Source organism: Atheta coriaria, unplaced genomic scaffold (genome assembly GCF_025399875.1).
Source record: "Atheta coriaria isolate IRGN ID8LTWV9N9 unplaced genomic scaffold, Caltech_Dcor_3.1 hic_scaffold_2_pilon, whole genome shotgun sequence".
Lineage (NCBI taxonomy): Eukaryota > Metazoa > Arthropoda > Insecta > Coleoptera > Staphylinidae > Dalotia > Dalotia coriaria.
The window spans coordinates 454,334-473,597 of NW_027045444.1; the positions used below are offsets into that span (position 1 = coordinate 454,334).

The 19,264-nt window shown below is 33.2% G+C and overlaps 3 protein-coding genes across 9 annotated transcripts in view; 1 reads left to right on the forward strand and 2 right to left on the reverse strand.

The window, feature by feature from the left end:
• LOC135800759 (potassium voltage-gated channel subfamily H member 6-like) overlaps positions 1-14,490 on the reverse strand; it is a 56,587-nt gene extending 42,097 nt beyond the window's left edge. For 4 of the 7 annotated variants that reach the window (XM_065314115.1, XM_065314108.1, XM_065314087.1 and 1 more), the window contains exons 1-2: positions 13,191-14,489; positions 1,887-2,117 (exon numbers count right to left, since the gene is read on the reverse strand). In XM_065314115.1, coding sequence (XP_065170187.1) covers positions 1,887-2,117; positions 13,191-13,266 — 307 coding nt within the window. In that variant the 5' untranslated portion in view covers positions 13,267-14,489. Of the gene's footprint in view, positions 1-1,343; positions 1,574-1,886; positions 2,118-13,190 lie in introns of those variants that run through there. The other 3 variants (XM_065314094.1, XM_065314102.1, XM_065314121.1) reach the window with 2 other exon arrangements.
• Positions 14,491-15,228: 738 nt separating this feature from the next.
• Fibp (acidic fibroblast growth factor intracellular-binding protein) lies at positions 15,229-16,974 on the forward strand. Its single transcript, XM_065316181.1, has 5 exons — positions 15,229-15,427; positions 15,500-15,818; positions 16,076-16,414; positions 16,484-16,735; positions 16,800-16,974. Exons 1-5 carry the CDS (start codon positions 15,343-15,345, stop codon positions 16,873-16,875), a joined length of 1,071 nt encoding a protein of 356 aa, XP_065172253.1. The 5' UTR covers positions 15,229-15,342; the 3' UTR covers positions 16,876-16,974.
• On the reverse strand, positions 16,763-19,151 carry LOC135802573 (fatty acyl-CoA reductase 1-like). Its single transcript, XM_065316169.1, has 6 exons — positions 18,941-19,151; positions 18,372-18,882; positions 17,778-17,973; positions 17,471-17,722; positions 17,149-17,406; positions 16,763-17,094 (listed from the first exon to the last, which is right to left on the reverse strand). The coding sequence occupies exons 1-6, from the start codon at positions 19,133-19,135 to the stop codon at positions 16,938-16,940; spliced, it is 1,569 nt and encodes a 522-aa protein (XP_065172241.1). The 5' UTR covers positions 19,136-19,151; the 3' UTR covers positions 16,763-16,937.
• Positions 19,152-19,264: the final 113 nt, after the last annotated feature.

Genomic DNA, 19,264 nt, shown 5'->3' on the forward strand with positions numbered 1-19,264 from the left:
GCGAGACTTCTCTGACTAATTCCGCTAGGACCGGCGCTTTTAAGTTGACTGTGAGGTGCCCAGTCGAAGTCCTAGTCGAATTAAAAATACTCGAGGCGTTCGCAGCTTGTAAACGAATAATAGCCGGTGGTAATGTTAAAACGTGACCGTATTAAAAATTTGTGTTTGTTATATGTTAAGAATAACGGTCTAAAAATGATAGAAATATGTTTTTTGGAAGGTTTTTATTGATAACTCAGAAACTAATTGGAATATTTTAATTATTTTTAACACACATGTAGAGGATTAGTTTGTGAATCAAATTATGAAAAAATTTTGAGAAAATTTTAATTATTAACAAAGTTATAGTAAAATTAGTAAATGAGTCAAAAATAATTAATAAATTAACTTTACTAGCTAATAAATAATTATACAAACGTTTAATTTGAAATACTTTTATATCATTAGATGTAGAATTTAATGCTTAATAGATTGTTAAAAAAATAATAACAATATCTTTAACCGTTCTCAAGTTATCCAATAAAAAGTAAAAAATTACATTTTCTGTAAAGTTTAGACCGTTGTTCTTCAAAGTAACTTAAAATCATATCCACTCTTAAAAAAACAAATCCAACTCTGTACAAATAATTGTAAATAAATGCGAGCAGGAAATAAGAAATAACACAGCTGAATGTGTGAATATTGTGAATGTTTTCCGTGAAATGTGGCGTGAAACGTTTTGTAAAACGCTTGAAATTAAGTTGTTGGCTACGGATTACTTTTACTTCGGATAAATTTGTCGACTTTACATCATAACCTATTCTCAAACACATGACGTCATCTTTAGAGAGCTTTCACCTCAACGATATTTATATTACAACAAAAAAAATCAAAATAAAAATTTTTAAAAAATTCAACAAAAATATTTGATTGCAACAGCTGTTATAAAATGAGCTTTCAAGCTCAACATAGATGATGACGCGGTGGAAGACGTCATCGACCGAGCGTCTGATGTCGTAAATAGAAAACGTGTCCGTGGTGTCCGTCCATCTGCGCGCGCGCCCGCACATAAATAACCGAGCTTTTTGCCTTTTGTCGTTGTAATGCAAAAGGCGCAACTGCACCACGCCACCATGATGAAAGCTCCTCGCGCTGACGCTCCAACAAAAACATGTGATTTATATACGCGCGCGAGCTTTGGATATTTAAGAAAAACCCATATGTGCAAAAAGCTCATTTCGGAGCTTTCGGAGCTTTCGGAGCTTTTTGAACAAAATTGTTTATTATCACAAATATAACATATATTTACTTATATTTTTAATTTTTGAGCTTTAAAGCTGCAACTTAACCTAAGCTAACTTTACCTTGACTTTTGAGCTTTCGAGAGCTTTTCAAAGATGATTTAAATGTTGCAACAGTCAAGACGTTCATAAATTTTATCCACTCTCACAAAGCACTTGACCCAATTTATACAAAAGCTCGATTTTTTTCGCACACTGAGCTTTTTCCGTTCACTTCGCCACGCGTAGGTGAGTAAATACGAGTACGTGCACAAAGTTATTTTCGGTTCTCAATCAACCAACATCGCGGCCGTGCGGCGCGTCGACTGTCTGTGTCTCTCGCGCGTAAGCTTCAAAAGCTCCCGCGCTCAGCATGCAAACGGATGCATATGTGAATGAGATGCGAAACTGGCGAAACTTTTGCGGGGCGAAAACGTGCGGCTAATCCTAGGCAGCTTTCCTTTCGGAAAAGCTCATCAGTCATTTGTGGAATTTAAGCTTTTTTAAGCTGTCTCATTGGAAATTTTTGCGGATTAGAGGTTTTAACAGAATTAGCAAGCAAATTTGCTTGGTATTAATTGAGTATAAACGGATGTATTAATCTCTTGTGAATTATGAATGGCTTACCGTCTTTTCGATAGTAGAGTATCTCGGCGTGCTTTTCGACGCCCTCGTTGAGGGCTTCGCGGAGGCCGGCGACGCTTTGTTGGGAGGTGAGCGGCCCGCAGAGGAACTCGCAGGAGGCGGGACGTTGCATCACCTCGGCGCGCGAGTATCCTGTGAGGCGGCAGAAGCCGTCCGAACAGTAGATGATGTGGCATTGTCCTTGGCGGCTGTTTGCGACCAGAAATGAACGATCTGGAAGCAGAAAATATGGGAAATATGTTTAGTAATAATTTTGTTAAAATTGTTGTAACTTTAAAACTGTTGAAGATAGAAATAAAATTTTTACATTAACATACTCTTAATAAGTCCGACTATCCGTTTATGTACATGTAAGGTTAATTAAAAGTTTCGTTTAGGCGTAATTAATGATTAAACTAGCAAAAATTTTAATAAAATCTCATTTTTTGTGTCAAAACTGTTATAAAAATTGTTATAACTCAAAAACTAAAAATAATATAGCAATAATTTTTGCACCAGTAGATAGATATATTTAAGGACTATAAGTTGCATATTAAAAACTTTTATAAAATAGTATTATTTAGTTAATAATTTACAAAAACTAAAAATTTATAAAACAAAATAAAATCTACTTTTTATAAATTTTTATTAAAAATCGTTGTAACTCCGAAAGTATTGAAGATAAAAATGTCATTTTTACTTCAGTTAAATATTCATTACTTAAACTATAAGTTGATTTATATTCAAGTTTAATTAAAAATTTAGTTTAGACGTAATTAATGATTAAACTATGAAAAATTTTCATAAAAACCAATTTTTTGCTTCAAAATTGCTATAAAAATTGTTATAACTAGAAAACTAGAAACAATATAACAATAATTTTCGCACCAGTTGATTGATATATTTAAGGACTATAAGTTGCATAATAAAAACTTTTATAAAATAGTATTAATTAGTTAATAATCCACAAAAACTAAAAATTTATAAAACAAAATAAAATCAAAATTTTTAGAAATTTTTAATAAAAATTGTTGTAACTCCGAAAGTATGGAAGATAGAAATGTCATTTTTGCTTCAGTAAAATTTTCATTACCCAGACTATAAGTTAACTTATATTTAAATTTAGTTAAAAATTTAGTTTAAACGTAATTAATGATTAAACTTGCAAAAATTTGTATAAAATCTAATTTTTTGCTTTAAAACTGCTACAAAAATTGTTATAACTCAAAAACTAAAAATAATACAACAATAATTTTTTCGCCGAAAGATAGATATTCTCAAATACTATAATTAACATAATAAAAACTATTATAAAATAATATAATTTACCCTAAAATCCAAAAAAACAAAAATTAATAATTTTAATTTCATTTTTTCTCAATTGAAATTTTTGAACAACTCGTTTATAAAGTTTGATCAATAAGCACAATTAACAATGACATGACCTGACAAACAAAGTGCATGAAGTGCACTTCAACACGAAACGTTTGTTGTCCCATTGCGCGCTCTCGTCCTCGTTCTCGTCCTCGATACGTAAAGCACACACATTTCATTTTAAAATGCCAAAGAGAAAAAAACACAAACGAGAAAAACTTTCAAACCATAAAGCAAATTCAACTTTCGGCACGAGTGAAAGGAAAGAAAATTGAAGGTAAATAAATTTTCCGGCGTGTCATTGTGTATTTTCCACGCGCGAGCTTTTTTTCGTCGTGGAAAACTTCGAAATGACGTGTGCGTGATTTTTCAATTCATTTCTTTCTTGTCATCGTCGTCGTATATTGCAATTTATCATCGGTATATCAATAACATTTTTCACATTTTAACCTAACCTAAAAATGTGTTTAGTTGAAGTTATTACTCACTAGATGGCGCTGTAAATAAAAGTTATTTTTGACTGTTTTTCGTAAAAAAATTTTTTAACTTTTTTGCTTTATTTTCATTAATTAACACCTCAAACGTGTCAAAACCTTCACTTTCACACGCACACAAAAGTTTTTGGCATGAATCCGCATCCGTTATCCGTTATCACTTCTTTTGCCACCCTCATCATCGCTTTTGTCCGACCGTGAAAATTCACCTGCGTGGATGAAGTGCCTACCATGTGCCACCATTTTGATTTTTTGTATTTTCGGCGGTGGTCACACCGAGGCTTCTCATTTATCATTCACACAAAGAACGCCAACGCCGACGGAGGGAAAAAAATAAACGCGTTTCGCGTTCTGAAAATATGAAAAAGGTAGAAATGTGAATTGTGGAAATGAGGAAATTCACGACTTGTGGAAAGTATAGTCCTCAAAGTAAAGAGTATAAAGAGGCCATCAAAAACGACGAGCTGGCAAGCGACGCAAAGTTACACGCGCCGCACAAAGACTCAAGAGTCGTGGGGCGGCGGCAAAGCGGAGAGTACTTGAGGCGTCAAGGATTAGGAAAGGATTAACTGCTTACAAAAACGTAAAAAGAAAAAATGTTTGTGTTTAATTTCACACATTTAACCTCAAATGTCAAATGTCAAATGTCAAAATATTCAAAATGGCGTTCGGTTTAATTTTAACCTCTAAAAATTGAGTTTTGAGCACATCACGCGATTGTCATTACATGACGATTATTACTTGCTTCAACCGCCCCCCTAGGAGGCATAAATTCTGAGTTTCTGAGCATACATTCAACATTAGCACACCATTTCGAGCATTCTCGTGTCCTTCACGGCGTCCCCGACAGAAATAATGACGCGCACACTAAACCGCAATAATGACGGCGGCGGCAGTGGTATAAACATCGCACAATGCATTCGCGCGCCACTCGCCGCCACTCGCCGCCGCCATGATTGACGTTATTCTTCATGTGCGCGCACGCGCACACAAATAATACAAAAAATGGAGAAATGAACGTGTGCCGCGTGCAATCATCATCGGAACGGCCTCGCGTTCCATCATTCCGACACGATTTCAAACGCCACTCATTACGCGCACACACAAACAAAAAAGTGGAAAAATTGTTGTGGAGTGTGGGTGTAACATGTTTAAAACATCATTTGCGACTGATTCATCATTCCGGACGTGGAATGACGAACGAATCCTTCAAATTTGATATTAAACAAACAGAAAACAAGTTTTTGTACTAATAAAGAGGAATTTGGTAGTTTTTGGAGGTTATTTTAAGTTATGAGAGGTTATATTGTAAAATTTTTGTTTTTTAAGGTTATGTTACATAAAAGAAGTTTATGATGTGTTTTAAGCTTAAAAGTCACACTTTTATGACAGTTTAATAAAAATCTTTAAAATATTGTTAAAATCAAGATAATTTCCAGGATAGTTAAAAATTTATTACATTTTTATTGTTTATTGTGGTTAATAAAAATTATAATTGATTTAAAACAATCGTAAAATTAAAATTTTACCGTGAAAATGTTTTTTACTTAATTTTTTTTTTATTTTTTTTTTTTTAAGTTTTTATATCAAAATTTTCATTTTTATTTAAATAAAATTTTGTATTAATCTAAAATTAAATATTAATATTTTAATATTCATTGATAAATTTTATTTTTCTTCAATATTTTGTTTTTAATTAACGTTTAAAAGTAAATTTTACTTTTTTCCATATTTCTCTAAAACTAACGCAGCTGTAAAACGAAAAAAACTTCTACATCTTTCCCTTTGAACTTATATTTGCATCCACATAGCAAAAATGGAATAAATTGAATTTGTTCCAACAAAAAATACAAAAATAAAAAGAAATAAAACACAATTCGCGTCGAAAGGTAGAAACGCGAGTAAAACGTTTGTGCGAAAAGTGCAGAGCGGAATGTTTCTTAAAGTAATGTAAAGCGGCGAAAGAAAGATATGCACAGACGAAGGAAAAGTCGAGGAAAAGTGCACGAGAAAGCGTATGGAAAATGGAAATTATCGATCCGATGGCGTTGGCGCACGTTGGCGTCGACGGCGGCGGTAGCGACGGCGGTGTGTGTCCGGCAGGCGGGCGTTTATTTCCCGTATTTGCAGCGGGCGACGTTTCCGAGTTTGCCGAGTTTTCCGACTTGCGATTCGCGCCGTGGTGGCGGTACGGTGCGTTCATTCTCGTTTTATACTTTATACTTTTAACACTTTATAAATGATTCTTTTTATGTTTGGTTACGCTTTTCACGGGGGATACGTTTCATTGATTGTGAATCAATACCTTTTTCATCAAAATTTATCAGGTTCAATCATTAATCAAGTTTTATCACACTTTTTTGTGGTTTTGAATATTATACCTTTTATATTCTTTTTAAATGATGATAAATAAAAAGCTAATTAAGATATACAAATTTTGTAAAATGGTAATTAAAATGTGATTATTAGAGAATATATCCTGAAAGTTTTATTAAATTATCTTTAAAATTATGGATTTTATGACCAAAAAACTAAAGTAATGATTTTTAGTGAATTTAGGCAAGTTTTTGAATTTGGAATATTTATATTCGGTTTTTAAATGACAATAAATAAAAAACAAATTTAGATAAACAAATTTTGTTTAAGGTACTAAAAACATATTTATTGAAGAATATATTCTAAAATTTTCATTAAATTATCTTTAAAATTATGGATTTTATGAAAAAAAAACTAAAGGGATGATTTTTGTAGATTTTGGTGAGTTTTTAAAATTGAAAAATTTATACTTGGTTTTCAAATAACAATAACTAAAAAACTAGTACAGATAAATAAATTTTGTTTGATGTTAATTAAAATAGAGTTATTATAGAATAAATTCTAAAAAGTTTATTACTCTATCTCCAAAAGTGTAGATTTTATAATTATAAAACTAAATCAATAATTTTATATTTTTTAACTAATTTTTTAATTTAAGAAAATTATTTTCCGTTTTATAATTGTCAATAAATACAGAATTAATTAAGATAAACAAATTTTGTTTAATGGCAATTAAAATATAATTATTAGACTATATATCCTAAAAATTTTATTAAATTATTACAAAAATTATGAATTTTACAGCCAAAAAACCTCAACAATGATTTTTTAATAAAACTTCAACTGTATATCATTATAAAAATCATAACCTATAAAATACCACATAAACCTATACATCAAATCAAAGTTTAAGAACAACTTTATCAATAACAATAAACAAAATTTAATTCTTTACAATAGTTACCGTCTAATTCTCAATTTAAAAATATATTTCTACTAAAATCAAAATTACAAAATTAAAACCCTTTTATTCTCAGTTTATTCTTGAGTGTTTAATAAATGTATCCACTTTAAGGTTAAAATATCCAAAATGGCGTCTCATACACTTTGATTAATCGTCGAGCAGCCAGCGCCGGCTCCAGTGTTCAGTGTTTTATGCATCAAAATGATGTAAGACTCTGAAGCAATTTGTTCGCGACGCATAAAATACACTTCCGAACGCGTTCACGCAATTTAATTGCCGCAATTACGCTGCAGTCGTAATTCCAGCGCTAATAAATTACTTTTACGCCAACAGCCTTTTCCAATCGCGCATTCGTCCACGAATTCAAACTCATTCTCAATTTATATCTTGTTTAAACAATCCACAGCTACTTTCAACTACCTAATTCCAATCACAGATGGCGCTCGGTGTGATTTTAGAAATGGCCGCATTGCGTTGCAGGACTTCATTTCGTAGAGTGAAACGAATGATGCGCAATCAATCGTGATGATGATGATCATGATCACATCATTGCCATCATCATCATCAGTGAGTGAGATTTAAAACCACAAACACACATACATTATATTCATGTATACAGATAATTTGTGTGTTTGAGTAATGCCACAGTTTGTAATTACATGCGGTAATTTTGTTATCGTTATCCTTGGAAGGATAACAGTTGGGATGTAAGGATGCGACATCACTATGAGTCACCTGCGAGGAATATATCTACTGATGGTGGTGGTGGAGGCGCCGGGCAAGGGTGGTGTATGGGTGGGTTTTAATTTAATTACGAACGTCTGGAATTTCCTTCGAGGTGCATTAAGGACGATATTAATTTTGAGAGTGCACTAATTGTCATTCGGAATATTTTAATTTATTTTAATTTTCTACTCATTTATTTTTTATATTAAGTGCTTAAAAGTAGTGTTTTAAGGCTTCAAAGTTAAAAAAAGTAAAAAATGTTTTTAAGGTTTAAAAGTTGTATTTTTGGACATTAGTATAAAAAATTATGAAAGGAAAATTTTATGAATGTACGAAAAATTTAATTTTATACACTAGTGCGCAAAAGTTTAAAATAATTGCAGAGAAAAATTTTTTAATCCTAAATATTAATATTTATAATTTTCATGTAATTTAGAATATATTATTTTGCATTTTTGATAATATACAATGAGTACTTTGAAGCACTAGTGTGTAAAATGATACTTTTACGCACTTGTATTCCGTAATCGTGTAAAATAATATTTTTTTACAGAATTAGCAATAAATTTCACAAATATACAGTTAATTGTGAGTAAAACTGTCAAGAAAATGTTAAAATGGCCATTTTTTGCAGCACTAGTGTGTAAAATTATACTTTTACACACTTGAACTCATAAACACGTAAAATAAGTCTTTTCACGGAACAAGTATAAAATTAACAAAATCCCAATGAATTATTTATTCAACTGCCAAGAAAATGTGAAAAAAGCTAATTTTACGCACTAGTGCTTAAATATTTGGACAAAAATATGAAAAACAGTTAAATTATCCTCAGTAACACCCTGTATAAAATTCTAAGCGTACTATTGCAATTTATAAAACCAAAATTTTCATTTTTGCATCCTGCGTGCCTAAAACGATGACTTTACACACTGACACCTCCAAACCTTCCAATTTCCACGCACCCATCTGTTAAAACCGAATGTAATAAACATGACTCCCTTCCGTTTCATTATCCTGATGATGATCCTGAAAAATCCAGCGCGTAAATCTACATATTTTGGCGTTTGATGTTGTTGTTAACACTAATGGGTTTTTCCGCCCGCGCGCCGTCGCAGCGCTCGTTAATATTAATACGCGAGATATGTTTGGCAGGCGTCTCCTGCGCGTGTCCTGCAGGACTCTGTGCAGTGTACACATGCGACACTCTCCTGATGTATTTATCGCGCGGCGGCGGCTGTGGCAGTGGCCGCATCGGGTTTCGTTCTTTTTATTTTTATGATTTATTGTAATTTATGCTCTCGTTAACCTAGCTACGTGACTAAATCCTCATTTGAATATACGTAATACTCGTAGGTTATGGGATTATGCGGTCGGTCTAGGAATCAAGATGGCGGCAAAGATTAACAAGGATTTCTTTGTTTTTATTGTAATATCTTAATATGAATTGAGTGATGGATGGGGTTTTGATGAATTTATGCACTAGTGCGTAAAAGTGTTACTTTACACACTTAAATATCAAAGTCTGGGCAAAAATGCCAAAAATTTAACAGTTTACGATGATTGGGAGCTATCAAAATGGCTGCTAAATAAATTAAATCTGGTTTTTATTCTAATTGAATTTTAAAAACTTATACTTTTTGCACTAGTGCGTAAAAGTATTACTTTACACACGTAAAAAAAAATTTTTGGAAAAAAATTTGATTTAAAGTTTGACAATTATCTTAGGTTATGTTTTTTTTTGTTCTTTTAAAATGGCTAATGAGCACTTTTTGTATTAATACGAAAAAGTACCACTTTACACCCTTAAATACCAAATTCTGGACAAAAATGTCAAAAATTTAACAGTTTACGATGATTGGGAGCTATCGAAATGGCTGGTAAATAAATTGAATCTGGTTTTTATTCTAATAGAATTTTAAAACTCATACTTTTTGCTTTAGTGCGTAAAAGTATTACTTTACACACTTAACAAAGAATTTTGTGTAAAAAAATATTAAAATTTTGACCATCAACATAGGTTATGATTTTTGTTAATTTAAAATGGCTACTAAGCACTTTTTGCACTAGTACGCAAAAGTGCCATTTTACGCACTTAAATACCAAATTCTGGACAAAAATGTCAAAAATTTGACAGATTACGATGTTAGACATAAATTATGCACTTTATGTGCTATCAAAATGGCTGCCAAATAAATTAAATCTATTTTTAACTAAAAAGAAAATTAAAAACTCATACTTTTTGCACTAGTGCGCCAAAATATTACTTTATACACTCAAAAATTACTTTTTTGTAAAAATATCAAAAATTCGACAGTTTATTGATGTTAAACATAGGTTATGTTTTTTGTGGGCTTCCAAAATGGCTGCTAAATAAATATAACCTATTTTTACTTTTAATTACGTTCACACAATCCGTAAAATCAATAAAAATAAAACCCTAGATAAACTAGTGTCCCACAAAATGTCCAGCCGGCTAGCAGGGTATCAAATAACTCATCCTGGCCGTCGTGGCAAACAAATAGGTTTTCTTTTCCTGGACGTCCACACAAACACAGAATCCTTGCCAATCTTCTCTGGTGCTGTTCATGTTTATCCTCAGCATGTGTGCGGCATGAAGAATTCAATAGCCAATAAGTAATTCAATCACACATCGCATTGTTTACGCTCACATCCTTGAAGACCAATAAGGACGAAAAAGGATCTTGTATATTTCATTAAAAAAACAAAATTTTAATTAAACTCATACAAAAGGAAAAAAACACATGAAAATTATTATGTATAATGTAAAAATGAATAGGAAAACGTGTTTGAAAGCGCATAACTCAACAACGCCTGTATTAATTTGTCCAATTCTTTTTTTAAAATGTTTGTTAATGTCCAAGGATGGTTTTTACGGTGAGAAAAATTCGAATAATTGCTGGGAAAACCCTCAAAACAGCCCTTTTCTATAGGATAAAAGTTGGCATTGAAATTCAATCATAGTTATAATTAACTAGTTGAATCCGAGATGGCACGCTGAAGTGCATTATAAGCAATCCCTACTAATATTATAAATGAGAAAGTCCTGATGTTTGTTACACTTTGACGCAAAAACTACTTAACCGATCATCATGAAAATTTGTACACATATTCTTTGTGGTCCCCGAATGGTTATAGGCTACTTTATATTTAATAAAAAAATTATTTTTGAAATAAAATAAAGAAATTGTTTAGCCAATAATACCTCTGCATCTGGCTATTTGACTACTTTAACGCCGTCTAGCATTCTAGCAATGAAGCTCAAACCTAAGTACTATAGTACCATCACACTGTATTATCACACTGTATTACCGACAGCTACGTCAATATCAAATCCAATTGACTACACTATGGAGACTGTACACTATACTTCCATAGACTATACTTTCAGCCATTTTAAACTTTCCGCCATTCTACTTCATTGTTACATCTTCTGTGACTACAGACGCGTACGGAAGCAACTTCATTATTTTAGATATTCACGAGCGAAGCCGTGGGTTAAAGCTAGTTCTTTATATAATTAATTTCTTTAAAATAAAATTACGAATCTTGATAGAATTGACACATACTATGTCTAAAACAAGAGATAAAAACAAATTACATTTTTATTAAACACTACCGGGACGAAATCGCGGGCAAAAGCTAGTTAAACATAAAAATACCATTTTTTATTTCCAGGAATAAAAAAGGACTAAACAAGGACTAAAAATTGAGTGGTTAATTTTTTCTCGAGATGAGGTATAAAATAGATATAGGCACACAAAGTTAAAGTGTACGAAATTGAAAAATATTTAATTTACAGCGCAGGATAATGAAAGCCTGGAGAGGAGTGTTTGCAGGAGGGTGCTGATTATGCGCGAGCACGAAACCGTTAAGGGTAACGGCTTCATATCATCGCTGGGGAAATCACGCACGCGTGTTACTTGCAAACATCAAAACAAACGCGTGGGCGTCCGGACGCAACGACGAGTTCTTAGATTATTGAAGGACTAACGCGTACAATGCTAATGCGATACGGAATCATCAAATTTCATTATACTTCCAATCATTTTCCGGCATTTTCATTTGGAATTTTAAGGATCAAGATGGCGTCATAGTAAAACAAGTGCGTAAAATGAGATTTTTCACATTTTAAAGTAAAAAATCCAAAAAAAATGTTTTTAACTTGTTAAAAAATATTGTTTTGCACATTGTTACTAAAAATTATAAGAAGTATTAGTTTATGACTGTGAGTAATATGATATTTTATACACTAGTGCGTAAAATTATCAAAAATATCGAAAAATAAGTTTTTGAAGCTTAATAATTGATATTTACTGTTTTTATTGTGTGTAGAATATTTTTCTTTGTATTCTTGATAATTTAAAATGAGTATTTTGGAGCACTAGTGCGTAAAATGATACTTTTTCACACTTCAACTAAAAAAACATGTAAAACAAGATTTTTACACAGAATTATCGACAAATTTAACAAAACTACACTCAATTAATTATTTACCCATCAAATAAAATGTAAAAATATCAAATTTTATGCACTAGTGCTTAAATATTTAGAAAAAAGATGAAAAACACTTCAAATTAATCCCAAAACTGTTTTTACAAAATTTTGTGCAATCTATTTCGATTTATGAACTCCAAATTCTCATTTCTTATCAGACAACGACTCCCAATCATTTCCACCATTTTAATTCAATATTCCAATAACTAAGATGGCGTCTTACAATATTTTAAACACGATTAACACATAAAACAAAACTTATATTTTATATTTTGTTAAAATAAAGGTTGTTGACCCGCCGTGCAGTGTGTAGTGTGCAGAGTGTGCGAGCCGGTGGCGGCTACCATGGTTGCCTAGTTACCGCCGCCAAAAAGGACGAGACACCGCAGCGCGCACGCGAATTGATCAGCTGCAGTCCTGCACGATTGCAATCGCACACATACCCACACATACAAACACAAACACAAGCAGGAATCCAGTGTTATCCTGCAGGAACACCAACATCTAACAGGATAATGTATTTTTGCAAGGATAACACACAAATAAACTTAAAAGACTTTAAGAAATATCATTTGGATCTCATCCAAGATTGAGAAATGTATTAAAGGAGTTAAATAATTTTATAGAAGCAAATTTGGTGTTTTTGTTTGTTTGTGTCGCAATTACACAAAAACCACTGGAGGGATTTTGTTGAATTTTGGTGTGGAGATATTTAAGATGATGGAAAATAATATAGGCTACTTTTTGTTGCGAAAATTTAACTGTAAGGGTGTTAAATAAGGGTTTAAAGTTGAAAAAGTGATAAAATCATAGTTTTAGTTACTTAATTCAACCACAGATGGCGTTAAACCGCATAAAAACAAAATTAAAACATTCTAAAGTTTAGTTTATGAAACAAATGTTGTTATTACTTACTGTCAGTGTCAAACTTGCGTATGATTGTCTCGATGAGCGTTGTCCTGGGCGCAACGAGGCCCCGACGCACCGGCATACTGCGTCTGGCGTCTTCCTAACCTCAAAACCCCAAACCGCACACACGTCACAGTCACAGTCACGCGTTACCATTGGATACCGCTACCGCACCGCCGCCATCTTGTCCCGCCGCAAACTTTGAACACGTTCCAGTCAAGTCAAGTCGTCAAGTCGTCAAAGTTATGAACACTTTGCGAAATATTTCAATAACCAAGGAACACCAAAACGCAACTCATCAACTATTCAAATATATTTCAACGAGTCTCCCACTCGCCGCGCACACTCGAAAACTTTAATATCCGTGCTTGTCCTTGAGCGAGAGGTGCTTATCACGTCACACAAATGTCAATCTATTAATTCTATCAATTTATGCAAAAAATATCACACGCTTCGTTCTGCTCGTTGCCATCACGCTAATTAGTGCCCGATTAATTTAGAGTTTAATTATCGCTAAGGGACGCTATAGATTTATATTTATGACAGGCTGATGATAGAAAGCTCTACGAATTTAATGTGTATGTGTGTGGTGAGAGAAAAGAGAAACGATTTTTTGTTTTTTGTTTTTTTTTTCTTTGTTTTAATGCGATATGCATTCAAGTGTTGGTCATTTTGGTGTCACAAAAAATAAGGCGACTTGATAAGGCAAACCTGTGATTTACTGCACTTTATTTAAGTTATAAGGGTGGTATTTACTATTTTTTTACTTTTATTTTTAATTTTTTACTCCGTAGCAAAGCTGTGTATAAAAAAGTTTTGTTTTAACATTCAAACGCGATAATTATATTAATTTGAGTGAGTATAGTAGATAATAGATAAGTAGTTGATTAATTAATTAATTCTATGAAGCGTTTTTTTATCTCTGTGTGTGTGTGTTTTCGGGTAAAAATCTTAAGTTGCGAGGCTTATTTTTAACGTCCCGGACGGCGGCTGGTGCCACGTCGCCGTCGCCGCCGGTTCTGCGTGCGGCTTGACGCCGCTGCCGAAATTATTCGCTCGCCGTGGACGGCGCACTGCCATCGCCTTCGTATCCAGCGGGCGTGTGGAATTCTCTTGATCACTGTGTGTTTAATTTTTATTTATTTTTTAAATAAAATCACACAGCACACATTTATTTCTGTATTTTGTGTTGGTATTGTTTTTGTTTTTGTTCGGTGCGCGCGTGATTACTTGATGGTTCACCCCGCGCGAGATGCACGCGTCGCGACGCACACACACGGTTCGACTGAGGCGTCGCGCCGCCTCCGTGCCGGCCGCCAGCTGCTTCCACTCGGCGTTTTGTGTGAATATGTGTGTGAATATGTGTGTGAATCCCACTCCGATGCTTTGTGCGCACACAGGCAGAGGTGAGGTATTTATTTATATACCAATTTGTTCGCATGTGGCGGTGTGCGGCGGTGTTGGTGGTGGTTTTTATTTTAATGTACGTTGTGTGCGCGCACGCAGGCGAGATTCACGCACGCGATGCGGCAAAACCGCGCGGTGCGTGTGCGGGGGCGGCGCGCGCATTGCCCACCCTCTGGGATACTGTAGTTGCTGACACCCCCGCTGCCAGGAAGCACATTGTTCACCTTTTCGGATAATTACTACTGCAGTTAATTGTGTTTCTTTGTTTTTAACGCGCCATTTTTATTTCGTAGAATAAAAAATTGTTTTTATTGTAAAAAACAGTTTAACGTCATATTATAAGTACTAAAATACCTTAAATATGTTATAGTAATTTATACCTTTATTGCTTTGTTTAAAATAATGGTTGAAATCTGCTAAAATCAATAAATAAACTAAAAATTATTTTAAATTTATTATTTTCGTACACCTAGCGACATCTATGTGATATTTTCTGAAGCTAAGTTGCGCATAATTTAATTTATGTTATTTTATTGAATATAAATCACTTATATTAATATTTACTGTTAATTTATAAGTAAAACATACCAATAAATGTTTATATTCTATAAAATTTCTACTTTTAAGCAATGTTTTGATGATTTATTTTTGACACTTGTCAAAAAAGTATGGTTAACAAATCTGTTTACAAATAATTCAGCTGTTAATGTTTATATTTATACAATTACATAATTAGATTTGAACTAATACGATGTGCACGGAAGTCGATGTATTTATAAGTAATTACACACTGGTCGATCCAGAAATTTATCAGTTATGGGTTGAAGGAAACACAGGTTTGTAAAATTTTACTTTTTTGTAATAAATCTATTAAATAATTGAATTAAATTGTTATTATTTATTTTTAGCTAGTGAAGCAGTATCTATTTTAAATAAACAAGGCCTGGGTCAGACTACAGGAGCAAGTCTTGAGTTGATTGCGAGTGATGTGCTGGATCACTATCGAACTTATTCTCTTCTTGAAAAATTGCTGAGTAATCCTAATAAACTGCAAGAACAAGTGGAATTTCAGATTGAACCTGCTACTAGACAATTGTTAATTGAGAAATATTATGATTTTGATGATAATGTCATTAGGGAATTGCTTGGAAAGAAGTTATCGTCAAGAAATAGGAAAGATTTGGATGAAGTTGCTGAGAAAACTGGTGTACCACTCAAATCATGCAGGTATTTATCATTTAATAGAGATATCACTTGGTTGAGAATGTGATTTTGATTGATTTTCATATTTTTCTCCTATTTTTGATCATATTTTCAAAGGAAATTAAAGTTTTCTTGAACAATCATCTTTTGTTGTCAATAAAACTCATTTTATACCAAAAATGCATAATATTTTCATCTAGTTAATCAAAATATACCTAAAACATTCTATTACTTCTTGAAAATACTGATATAATGTTTATTAATGAGTAATTTTGTTTCAGGAGACAATTTGACAATGTTAAACGAATCTACAAAACCGTTGAAGAAATGCCAGGATCAGTCGTGGCTAATATTCAGAAAATTTTCTTTTTATCAAAAGAATTAGCTCAGAAATATGGCTGTGTTGTCTTCCTAGCCTGCATACGCTTTGAAACCAACAAAAGAAGATTACAATATTTAAAATTTGTCGCTCTAAGAAAGTGTAGCGAAATAATTATGGATGTTTGGACGTATAGCAACACTTCAGCAGCGGATTATTACGACACCGAGATGGATAAAGAGTTTTTATTGGATTTAAGAGAGTTAAGAATTATTAGCGATCGAGAAAAAGAACACAAACAGTAAGTTGGATATATATAACCTTAAAATAAATTAGAATGTTAGGTTATGTATGTTTTTTTTGTTTATAGCTTGGTTTGTACATCATTAAAACCAACTCTCTTGACAAAAAGCTACGCTGAGACAGAAAGCAACTTCCGTACGTATTCACGCGCGATATTAGCCCTTGCAACATCCCTGCATCGTGCCAGAGAGTTGCGAAACTTATTTGTCGAAGTAGCGCAGTTTATTGAGATGTGTAAAGGTAATGGCTGGGCATCTAAAGATCTGAAACTCTTTCTGGATGCATATTCAACATGCGCGACTGAATTAGACGTAATGCGGTAAGTAAAACCAAAAAAACACTAAAATTTACAATGAAAAAATAATATTTAATCATTTTTAAAGGGATGGAGAACTGCGCGCCACCTGGGATCGTTTCATGAAAGTAATAGTACAATGTATTCTCATCATGTTTGGTTAAATTATTTTATAGGTTAATTTAATTGTTATTTTGTTGTAAAATGAATCGCGAATATTTAAAAACTATACTGCTGAATTAACAAAGAGCGGTGTATGCAAAGATTCGAAATAGTTACCCAATCCATTGTAAATAACTCCAGGTACGTTCCATTTGAACCAAAATAGGTTAAACAAGTACAGATAAAACAAAACAGTGAATATTTTATCGACATATTTCAATCTGAAATGATATTGCATGAAATATTGTGTTAATATTTGTTATTTCATTACTTACATGCGTATTCTTGTACGATTTGCTTCAAGTTTACTCATATCTTCCTTTAGGAGATATTTCAAGCCACCCATCATAGCATGCCGGAAGAATTCACGATGATCAATATCCTCAGCATCATAACCAAACTCTTCGACGTCTTTTTTCAGAAGTTTAAATTCCAGACTGTACAACGAAGTATTTTCTATTTTCCATTCGTTGAGGATGAAATATTTCAAAGCATTTACAGCGACAAAAATACGACGTTGGATAGACAACACCCTGTAAACAACATAACCTAATTTATAATCACCACCATTTTGTTTTGTTTATGTTTAATACATACACAGGTTTGTACTTGAGCATACGCAGAATCAAATCAAAGAACAACGCAGGAATAACTTGCATAAACAGCGAAACAAAATTGAAATACGCTTGACTTTCAGTACGGCGTAGAGTTGGATACCAGACACAAGTGGAAATGGCGCATTCTTCCGCTAAATCATGCGCCATTGTTGCTACATCGAGGGTAGACATCTTGGCGAAGTTATTGGCAGCACAATTGTGCACGGTTGTTGATTTCGCAGGTATATTATGACTGAAACACCACAAATTTTATGTAGACTGTTTGATCGATATGTATTCCAACTTACTCGTGTTCCTGCGTCATTCTGTACCAAGTAACATTCAAAAACGCACGAACGGCGAGATCCACCGGCAGGAAATCACAAGTTTGTTCTCTTAGTAAGTTGATTCTGATCAAACCAGTTCCATTGGCGGTTAACATCCCCACTGGACCATTGAAGTTATCAATCCAGCCTGGGATTGGGTCGGATCTGCTTGAAATCACTACAGAAAACAGGTTAGGTTAGTATAGAAACTTGTTTTTGTGTTTTGTTGTGATTAACTATTGCCCGCAGCTTTTTTAAGTAAAAATTTGTTTAATTTTTACTTTCTTGTTCGATTCTATCAATAAGATTTGCAGTTTTATTTAAAAAACGAAGAGAAATGCTAATAATGCACTCTAGCGCCATCTAGGATTGAAATTTTCAACTATAACAATGATTGAATCTCTAGAAAAACATTTATCTCTTATTTAACATACTTTAACTCATTATTTTTGATATTTTAATACGTATTATCCTATTCCTGACACAGACAAATCCAACAAATCATAAATCATCAAAATCTGTCCAGCGATTCTTAAGTTATAAACGTTGTAACTAACACAAAACTGTAATACATACCAATTGAAGGTCGTATAATCATATTAGCAACATTTCCATCCAATAAATCAAAAACAACCCTCTCCGCCAATCCTTTAGTATAAGTATACGTATTAGGATACGGTCCCAAGACATGTCCTTGCATAATGGACAACTGATAAGGTTCCAGAACCTCAGCTGCTTTGATACACTGTCTCCAATCAGCTGTTGCCGGGTACATCTTTTCTTCAATAGGATTGTATTCAGTATGTGCGTATGCAGTAGAAATATGCACCATCATCTGGACTTGTTTCATCGCCAATGCAAGGTTGCATACCTCACGAGTGCCACGGACATTCATGAAAATGGCGTCGGTTAACGCCTGGTCAAATTTCACTGTCGCCGCTACATGGTACACAATATTAACTTCATTGATTAACAGTTGAGTGTCTTCCGGGGAGAGGCCCAGATTCAACATGGTGACATCTCCGTTCACAGGGAAGACTTTCGCGGAGAAGTCACCTGGATGTTCAGCATGGAGTTTTTCAAATAACTAGATGAAGAAATTGTCATAAAGAAAAAAATATTAAGGTTAATGTTAATATTATTACCGGAATAGTTGACATTTCATCAATACGTTCCTGAATGCTTTTCCCTCGACGTTCCCGAATGAGGACATAGATTTTCTTCACTCCTGAACATGACCTTAGAAGTTTTTCAATAAGGACCTTCCCGATGAAGCCGGTACCTCCAGTAAGGAAGACAGTTTTCCCTATAAACAACTCCGGTACACCTAAGTCCTCCATTTTTTCAAAACTAAAACTTCACGATAAATGCTCCAAGTGTATTTATAACCTAAATTAGCATACATATACATACAATCATGTCTAATGTCCGGTTACTTCCGAGTGTAAAACATTAGATATTCAATTGTT